The 10,182-nt window shown below is 39.2% G+C and overlaps 1 protein-coding gene across 3 annotated transcripts in view; it reads left to right on the top strand.

Annotated features, from left to right (window-relative positions):
- The window catches only part of LOC135297229 (potassium channel subfamily K member 16-like), a 31,290-nt gene that overhangs the window by 9,228 nt on the left and 11,880 nt on the right, over positions 1–10,182 (top strand). For 2 of the 3 annotated variants that reach the window (XR_010359270.1, XR_010359271.1), the window contains 5 exons: positions 832–946; positions 1,484–1,650; positions 4,039–4,204; positions 5,437–5,665; positions 5,946–6,052. Coding sequence is in view for 1 of the 3 variants with exons in the window: in XM_064414552.1 (XP_064270622.1) it covers positions 832–946; positions 1,484–1,650; positions 4,039–4,204; positions 5,437–5,660 (672 nt within the window). In the remaining 2 variants the exon portion in view is untranslated. The remainder of the gene's footprint in view (positions 1–831; positions 947–1,483; positions 1,651–4,038; positions 4,205–5,436; positions 5,666–5,945; positions 6,053–10,182) is intronic. The other variant, XM_064414552.1, reaches the window with a different exon arrangement.

The following is a 10,182-nucleotide window of genomic DNA, read 5'->3' on the forward strand; positions in this document are numbered from 1 at the left end:
TTTTGAAGAGATTAACAAGTAATTCCTTCAGGCATTTTGCAAAATTACAAAGGCTGTGACTTAGCCTTTGTAAGGTGTGTGACAAACAAAGGGATTCCTAAAACCCCAACCACTGAACAGAGGGAAACCAGTCTCCCACAGACAAATCATTGGGGACAGCAAAGGAACACAGTCTTTATTAAGGCAGTTGACAGGATATTTGATGCAAGAACAGTAATTTTTTGGCACACAGTAGTTTTGGTCTGGTAACATCTATCTGGAATAGAAGAGAATATTTTATTAGTTGATCTTTCAGACTAAGAGAAGCCTAATATTCACTGAAAATTATATGGAAGTCATAGTCAAAAATAGTGATTCATCCTTACAAGTACTTACATGGAGGAAACAGAAATGAGCATTTTCCTCATGCCCCTGCCCACAGACAGAACTATACATTTACACACCCCTAAATTAAAAACTTGAACAAGATTACTAGATTACTAGATTAGAGAAGGAGAGAAGAGCAACTACTTTATTTTTTTATGGCACAACTTTAATTTTTTTCCCAGTTTGATCACTTTAGGGAATCGTTTACCCCCTTCACCTTAGATTTCATCTAGCTGGGGAACCAATTGTACTTTAATGACCTGTTCTCCTGTAGCAAGAGTTCAAGTTCCTGACCAGCTCTATTTCCAAGTTTTGCCATGTCAGCAGAAGTTCTTTTTAGTCCAAGTCTATCCTATTATCTACACTGTTTATCACTCTGCTTGCTCGAGATGGAAAACAGTATTTACTTATCTCTATTTCTAACATTCTTCCTCATCTTTGCTCCTCTGACCTTTTCTGCTTCAGGTCCTCATGGAAGCATGGGAAAAAGGAGTCAACCCAGAAGGAAACTCTACAAATCCCAGTAACTGGGACTTCAGCAACTCCTTCTTTTTTGCAGGAACTGTTGTCACCACTATAGGTGAGGTACTCTCCTTAAAAACTGGTATTTCCTCCAACTGACCTGTAAAGCCCCCAGAAATGTGTAATTAGTGGGAAAACGAGACAATCAACCAAAGTTCCAAAGTCTCTTGGGTCACTGTGGGTTATGGTTTTCTATTGGTTTCCAATTATGCCTGTTATTTTTCTGTATACAGTAATTTATACTCCCAAAAATCTGAGTGCCTACTTGTTACATGAAAGATCATTTTGTACATAGACAACACTTCTTTAGGTTGCTTTGAAGCAACCTGAGTCACACTCACCATAAAATCAGAGACCCAATGAAAGTTACAATAGTATCTGGAATAGTAATAATTTTCATGTTTCATTTTCAGCTGATCGTCGTGAACGCAAAAGGTTTCATCATAAGCAATGGCAATTTGCAGACGGATTTAATTGCAGAAAATCATAGGTTCCTGAAGCTTATAGTTGAGCTTCCAAGCTTACAAACATTCCATGATGCCTGCAGCTTGCCTGTAGAGCCTTTTCATGTAGCTGTTTTCTTCTGTTTTTTCAGGTTATGGTAACCTGTCCCCCAGCACAGTGGCAGGGCAGATCTTCTGTGTGTTTTATGCCTTATTTGGAGTGCCTCTCAACCTGGCCTTCCTTAATCAGCTGGGGAAAGCTCTCAATGCTCATCTGCTTACCCTGGAAAGATGGGTGCAAAAGCCAGGACGTGCCCAGGTACAGTGTCCATTTACCATTTGTTTTCACTATTTTAAAACAAGTTAAAGTTCTTTTCTCAGATAGCTTGTGTGAAGCACAGCAGTTACATGTCCCTCTCTATCAGAAACTTGATATACTTAATCTACCTATGATAGCTTTGAAGTATAGGCTTTTGCTTGAGGGGCCCTAGATTTGCCTTTTTAAAACCTTACTCAGCAAAACCATAGACCTGGTGACCTTGGCAGAATACGTGCGTGTACACACGTTGCCAAATCAAGCTCTTATTCTCCAGCCTATGCCAGCATCTCTCCAGAGTTCAGCCCTACACTGTGCAAAGGCAACTTATTTTTATTGGCCTAATCATCTGGCTGGAATTAACTTTCCTGTTTGTGCCAGTAACTAAGCACTTCCTTCCTTTTCTTAAAATGCAATCTGAGACTTTACAGTCCTCAAGGTATATGTAAGTGCAGATACCTTCTGACCCTCCTTACTTACAGTTTATTGGTGAGTCGTTGAACTAGTCCAGATATTTTTAATAAGAAAAGCACTGATAATGGAAAATACATGAAGGTCATTCATTACAAAGTTAGTGCATGTTTCTGAGAAAAGGTTCAATGAATTAAGCCCTTTAGTTAAGGAAAAGGGAGATTAGATATGTGAGATATGTTGAAACATTTCAGAGTTCTGACACAAGTGGATTTTTTTACATTTGTTAAGTCTCTTGGATCACTACATTCTTTACCTACAATGAGAAAGCTATAAAGGTACTGTGAAATGCAGACTTGGATTATATCAGCACGAAATTCTTTAGCTGCATAACCTCTGCCTGTTCCATAAACACATGCAGCTCTACACCAGAAGGATTTTCATGTTGGTATAGCTGCATCTTTCCTGAGATTTGTGATAGCAGCTCAGGGACATGATCTTTTTTCTTTCCCTTTTCACTCAGAGTTCACATTTCTGACAGAACTCCTATGATCAGACAAAGTTTTGGAGCTGTATCTGCTTGTTTGCTCTGAAAAGTTTATTCAAGGATGTTGGTTTATATCCTTATAAACAGAATTTTGTCATGCTCTGGGAAATTAATTGCAATCAGTTCTTTATTATTAATTACTTATTGTTCCCTCCTGTATAAACATTACAGGTTTATACAAGAAAGTTCTTAAAAGACAGGTTAAAAGGTAAAATTGTTCATTTCAGTATACATTTTTATGCAGAGTTTATTATGTAATTAGACTCTATTACAGTACTGGAATGAAATAAATGAGAACAACTGAATTATATATCAACTATAATCATGTCAATCAGTAATTCTCAAACTGCTCTGCAAATGAGGCAAATATTTTTACACAGCTAGAGAGACATGACACATAATATAGAAGTGACTTGTCAAAGTCACCAAGTCATCTCAAGCCATGTTTCTCAAGCTCAGAACATTATTTTTTATGTGAGATAATTCAGAGAGAGAAATTAAAACATGATATCTGGACCTTCAATTTTATAAACAGTGGTTTGGCTTTTCCTCCAGTCACAATAGACTCATTAATAGAAAATTATTCTCTAGTCTGATTGCCCTTGAGGGCATTTTTAAATAATTGCAAGGAGTTTGCATCAGCCCACACATCATTAGTCAAAAGTTCACCAGAATGTGTTCCTTGGAAACCCATCAGTTCCTGATCATCAATTGCAAACTCCTAAAATCCCTTCAGGACCATCCACTGACCATTCTTTGTACCTATCTACCGCAGTCACATATATAATAACTTATCTCCCTGAAGGCAGATGTTTGTCCTGAGAGACACAGATCTGCCCTGTGCTAACACAAACCAGTTCTGCTCTGAACTCATTTTTAACTTCTAATTAAAAATTAAAGCAGGCAAACTAACTTCACTTAGGTTTCATCCAAACATATTTTTGGCTGAACCCTTGCAAGCCACTTTATAAATCTTTGGAAGCAGTCATAGTGAAAAGAACCCAAATTTGTTCTTGCCCGTCTTTGCTTCTTGACTTATGCAGTATGTGGTGATTTTCTTCAAAGACAAGAGCTAGTTGACTGCAAGACCATCTCTACTTGAATTGAAATTGTAAAATGAGTATTTCATTCCAATGGCTGTCATAGTAAGTCTGAAAATATAACTGCAGCATTCTTGAAAACTCATTGCAAAAAGGTTTTAAAAAATCCTCCTTTCTTCCCAATTTTAATTTTTTTTTCATGCTTAGGTACAATATCTATGTGCAGAGTAAGCAGTGAGCTCAACCTGCAGTACATGGAAGCATTGGTTTATCCTTCTTTTTTAGCCATCACTTCCAGGTGGGGTGGGTGTGTGACTCAAGAGACAGAGACAGCAATTTTGACAAGACAACTGCTCCGTGCTCTTTAGATGCCATCTTCCTCTTCTCTTGCAGGTGGTTCAAACACTAGCAGTGGCCATCTTCCTGACCACTGGGACTTTGCTTTTCCTGGTGTTCCCACCATTAGTGTTCAGTTACGTAGAAGGCTGGAGCTATGGAGAAGGCTTTTACTTCACCTTCATCACCCTGAGCACCATTGGATTTGGAGACTATGTAGTAGGTAAAAAAGAGCATGAACTGGATTGAAATTCATAAGTCTGGTATAAAACTAAATACAGGGAGCATAGACATCCATTCCACTATAGATCTGGTCAAGAGTGAGCTCAGCCAGACTGGTAACAATGAGCTAATGTATTACAGGATCTGAGCATTTTTCTCTTGACAGCCAAACTAAGAGTCACCCAACTCATTTCACATGTGCCACTGAACACTCATTCAACAGTGGTTGTGTCCAGGCTGGTACAAATATTATCAAGAGTGAAAGGTAGAATATAAATAAAATTCCTCTTTCAGTATTAAGCCTTTGAACCACACTCTCCTAACTCTGATTTGTTTTAGCAAGTGCCTACCATTCCCAACAACAAATCATATCAAATATTGAATAATCAGTACTTAAAATGGGGAGAAGATTACTGACGACCACAGTATGCCTCTGAAAGAAAACAAATGCAATGACATTACATAGTCTTTAGACCTCTGCATTGAGGACATCATGAGGTAGAGGCACATGAGGGGCTATTTTTCCACATACTTGTTTGAACAAATGCATAATCTTAACAGATTATGTCTAATGTATTTATTTGTTAAAACCACTAGGGTTTCTTATTCACAAATACTAGCTTTCCTCTCCTAGAGGTCATAACTATATCCCAAAAGGAGATAATAAAGAATCCCATGCTGAATCTGGCCCTGTGGAGTTTCATGACTGTATCAGCTGCACTGATTGCTCATGCTGTGGAAATAACAAACCAGGGATTAAGATTCTCATAACCACTTAATTAAAATTACTATATTTACCAATTATCCAAGTGATTGTGAATCCTGGGTACTGAGTTAATATCACTCTCCAAAAAGCAATCACTGATTCACTAAATTGTAGCCATCTAAATCATCTGAGATCCTCTGTGTGCCTCTTGGGTAACCTACAGTTAATATGGATTCAACATTTAATTTCCAAGATTTCTTTCCTTTTTTCAAGAAACCATTGACTTTGAGTATCCCTAATTAATATTAGATATGGTTATTTTTATTATACAGTCTCAGCTTCAGGGATTTCATGTTAACTGTGCTAAGCTTAACCTGAGGGTTGGCACGAAAAAAACCATAATTTGCTGATGGGTCACACAAGCTCATTGACATAGACACTTTTGCAAAGAGTGGAGAGGGTGACTATGTCTGTTTAACAGACCAAAGCTGCCAAGATAAATATACAAATTTTCCTGGATTTTTCAGGTACAAACCCCAACAAGCACTATATCCCTGTGTACAGGAGCCTAACTGCGATATGGATTGTTTTTGGCTTGGCCTGGCTGGCTCTGGTCTTCAACGTGGGAGCTGACTTGATGGAAAGATACCTTCAGCTAAAGTGGCACAAGTCTGACTTAAGCTTGGCAGAAGGAGACACCACCAAACTGGAAGATGAACCTGAGCAGCCTAGAATCCATATCCCTAGCTGAGTAAGGTACAAAGAAAGCAGTTTTGAAACTGCATCTTCCATCTGTATCTCACACTAAGCAACCTCTGTGGATAAAGGACTAAACCACAAGTTGTGAATTGTTTCCTAAAGAGGAAATGTTTCAGATACGTGGAAATTTTCACACCCTGTGTAGGCAGGCATCAGCCAGTTAAAACCCCAAGGAAGAAGCATACATGGTTACACGCCTGCCCCAGGATTCATTTTACACTTCTCATTCTAAGGCAACTTCCCCTAAAGTAATCAATTACCCTTTCTCTTTCTCTAGTGGGATTCAGTTCTTATGGTCACTCATTTTCAAAAAAATCCAGAGTGACTGCCTCCCAGCTTCAATAAGAAGTTATTTCACCAAGAATCTCAAGTGGAAAAAGTCAGGTACAGAAATCTTTCTTCATTTCCAATCAGAAAACAAACAAAACCAAAGAGGAATATCATCAGTTATGAACATCTGCTTATTGATATCCACTCAATTAAGATTCAGTTGATATTGTCTGAAATTAACATCTTTCATATAAAATGACAACATTTCTTTATTTTCAGGGCTGAAATGCTTCTCTTTTAATTGTGAGGAAATTATGTGTCTGTCCAGCTCTGCCTGGACTGTTACAACTTGTCTCAGAGCAAACTGACAGCTCAAAGCAGGTCCTTATCACAGTTCATTTCACCACTTGAAAACAGCACTTTAAACTAAATCTAAAAGCAAGGAGGCATCTTTATTTCCAGCCAGATCACAAATATCAGTTGAGCCAGAATTTCCTTTGGGCCAGGTCATAGAAGAGATATTATGCACCATAGAGAACTGGTGCTGTATGTTTACCTCTAAATAAGGCAAATGATAAGTTCTTGCATTAAATCTGATCCTCAGTTAGGCCCATTGTGTGACCCATCAAAAACAGGGAGATTGAATTTATCCCAGTTATTGTAAGTCAAAAGAAGCAGCAGCTACCCTCAAAGGAGCTGAAAAACCAAAGTACATATAAGCACCTAATAAGGGACTAGCCACTGAGATGCAGATCTGTAATCATACTCTCTATTAGACTCCAGAAACTTGATAAAACAATTATCCATTCATTTGGGTACCGTGCTCAATCATCACTAACATGTTCCATGGGTCTGCTTGTAATTATATACTCACTGCTATTTATTCAGTATGTTTATATCTCATAGTAACCATCAATTAATCCCTTTGAACTCATTTGTAAGTGAAACTTCAATGTAAAGGATCAGTTAAACATGGCTGGGTACTCAGACTAGCCCCAAGCTAGCATATGTCTGACAGACTACGGGAACATCAAATGTCAGCCTTTCGGCAGCTGCTTTGATATTTCATTTTGGAGATGTGTCTATAAAACATGTAGAGGCTTGTGTAGGTCACTAATTTTTTTCTTCATACTTTCTGTGCTAAATTTTTACTTCTGAGGAGGGTCACAACAGATGTTTGTCCTTACACTTGACAAGGTGCGACTTTGCCAGTTGCTGACTCCTGCGTAGTGCAGTGTGTGGCTACTCAAATCTGAAATGCTGGCATATAAGAATACTGGTGATGGTTTATTCAACTAATTTAAAAAATGAATGTTCAAAATGCTTATCCTATCCAAGATTTCCCTCATGTCTTACCACTACCTACCTCACAGATTTTTATCTCCTCAGTTTTTGCATGATCTTCCTCCACGCCCTCAGCTATTCCCATAAATTTGTGCAATGGCTTTCTCTGTAGACTTTCACTGGGAGCAGCCAACTCTCTTCTGTCTGGCTTTTTGTATCTTTGCAAATCTCACGGGAAACTTTGTCTCTCAGTGTTTTTTGTTCTTTGGACACAATGTTTGCACTTGCACTTTTAACATCGCCATCAATGCACTCTGTATCTGCCATGTGTTAACACCATGACACTTTTGGCCTCTTTATGTAAAAGGCAAAACTGAAGCTCTGCTGACTTCTATATCTAACCTGTTTTCTTCACCTTGCCTTTTTCCATGCCTTCTGTACCTTATCAAGCCACAGTCAGCCACCACACATGCACTAGTCTAAAGGTGATTCTGTCCACTGTTTTACACCATGCTGCATGTTATAAAAAATGATAAAGAGGTTTATCAGTGATAAAAAGCACTTACTGACAAAGTGTTTCTGAAAGTTTTCCTTCCTTGACATCTGACTGCAGAAAGCTTGGATTGTGTTTACTGCAGTCCAGAAAATTGCTCCTGTATCTGATATTCACTTTGCAAAGTAGCAGCAAATGGTGAGACTACCTGCTGGATTTTTTGCTACTGCTGCATTTAATACAGCTGACAGTAGCTGCAGCAGTTCTCCAGCTGCCCAACAGAAGACTCAGAAAGCTACCTTTAAATCAAGCATATTGGAAAATCAATCATGCTGGAAAAGAAATGAGAAGGATACTGATGCTCTCTCCTGTGCTATATAGGTGATAGAAATTTCTTGCTTATTTTGTCAATTTTCAAGGTTCTGAAAAAGCTCCTAAAGGCCATGCATACCTATAATAAAAGTTACTTTGAGATACAGAGTGTGAGTACTGACAAAGGTTTTGAGCATGGATAGACCAAGTGCTTTCTGGTAGTGTTCCTCCAATAAAAATGTAGAAGTCAAGTGTCGATTGACCAGGTAAGAAAACATGGAAGAACTGCACAATCACAAGAACTTGCTATGAGCCAGAGGAGCACACAAGATGGATTCTTTTGGTCTAATAACCCATTTTACCAGTGGTATATTTCTGCCCAGAATGGAGAGCACATGTGCTCAGCTCCAAGCATAGAAAACAGCACATTTGCAGCCTCTGAATGTGGCTCTGCAGGCTGTGGCAGAAGCAATGGCCCAGGCAGTGTTCATCTGTGATGTGGAAAAGTAGCACTTTGTCCTGAGCAGCTACCACCTGCAGTCCAGGGCAGGGCAAGAAGCAAATGTCCTTCCAGGCTTACACTTACCCTTTTAGCCTACTCAACAAGCCCTTCTTCATCCTCAGATATACATGCTGTCCTTCCAGACAACACCAAAGTATCATTGGCAAAGATTTGAGCCTTTCTCTGTGGAGATGTGAATAGAGGAGTGACAGACAAGTCATGTTTCTGAGAATAATCAAGGAAACAGCCTTGTAACTATCATATGATTCTGTAAAGATTTGTTGTGAAACTTGATCTCTTTCTTCCCAAATTCCTTCTGGCAAGCACATGCTTGATATCTGTCTGATATCCTGAGTTTTCGCAACATGTCACATAGTTAAAAAACCCTGAGTCTCACCTGTAATTAGTTTTCTATACTTTTAGCATAAACATTAAATTCTATATGTTTAGTCCATAATGTTTCAACATTGTTATACTCAGTGTGCTTTGTATGAACTATCTGGGTTTAAATGCAGCTAAAATGTCAAAATGTAGTTCAGATGTGTCTATTTCCTGATCTTAAATGTGATAAGTAAATATACACTTTTTAGTATCCTTGCATTTTTTCTTACTTATGTATCTTTTTATAGAGGGTTTTCTTTTATATATATAATTCCAATTTTGTCTTTAAATATCACTGAGTAATTAGTATCCTGAAAAGTCAGAATTAAGCCTGAGCAATAACCAGCATTTTTTTTTCCTAAAACTGTGCTCTGGCTGATATCATTACACTGGAATTAGTCTAGCCTTTGCATATTCATTTTTGCATCTTGCCAGTGAAATAATGTGTTTATGCTAGACAGTTTCAAGCACATCTCTGAAACCATGAATTAGCACATTACCAGAACATTTCTGGGAGAGCAGTACATGTTTGGAGGCTGCCTCGCTTGTACATACACTCCCCTGGCAAAAATAGTCACAGGGCAGAGTGAGAAGACATGACCCTCTGACAGTGTATAAAGTCATCCCGTGCAGAAACTTACTGGGTTTATTCAACTTTATCTCATATTATGTAACAAAATAGGTTAAATTACAATATTTTTATACACCCAAAACGATTTGATTGGACAGAAAGGAATACTGGATGCCATTTTATGCAAGAAAGTAATTAATCAAATAGATCTCAGAAAATACCTATATGAAGAAAGTAGACTCATCTTTCAGAGGAAAACCACAAACCATAAAAGGACTCTAAAAAGCTGCTACGTTTTCACTTGTTTCTATCGAAGGATTGTTATCACAAACACCTGTTTGCTGCCTTTTAAATGAGCTTAGCAGCTGAGTGGAAGAGGAATGCAGATTTACGCAGACTGCTAGCGTACTGCTCTCTAAGTAGCGCCAGCTGGAGAGGGAAGCAGTTGGGTTTGTCGGGAGAGGGAATGGGTAGCATCCGTCGGGGGAGCGAACGCGGCTCGGAGCCGGCTCCCGCTCAGGGAAAAGCGGCGCGGAGCAGGGAGCCCTGGGCAGCCCCGCGCTCCGGACACACAGGTGGGACGTGGAGCGGCGCACAAGGACGAGGGCGGTGGGGTGGGCTGCCGCAAGACGAGCGGCACGACCACCTTCGCTGCCCAGCAGGGCTCTGGGCTCCCCGGCTCGCCGCTGAGCGGGGAAGGG

Source organism: Passer domesticus, chromosome 3, assembly GCF_036417665.1.
Source record: "Passer domesticus isolate bPasDom1 chromosome 3, bPasDom1.hap1, whole genome shotgun sequence".
In the NCBI taxonomy this organism is placed as follows: Eukaryota; Metazoa; Chordata; class Aves; order Passeriformes; family Passeridae; genus Passer; species Passer domesticus.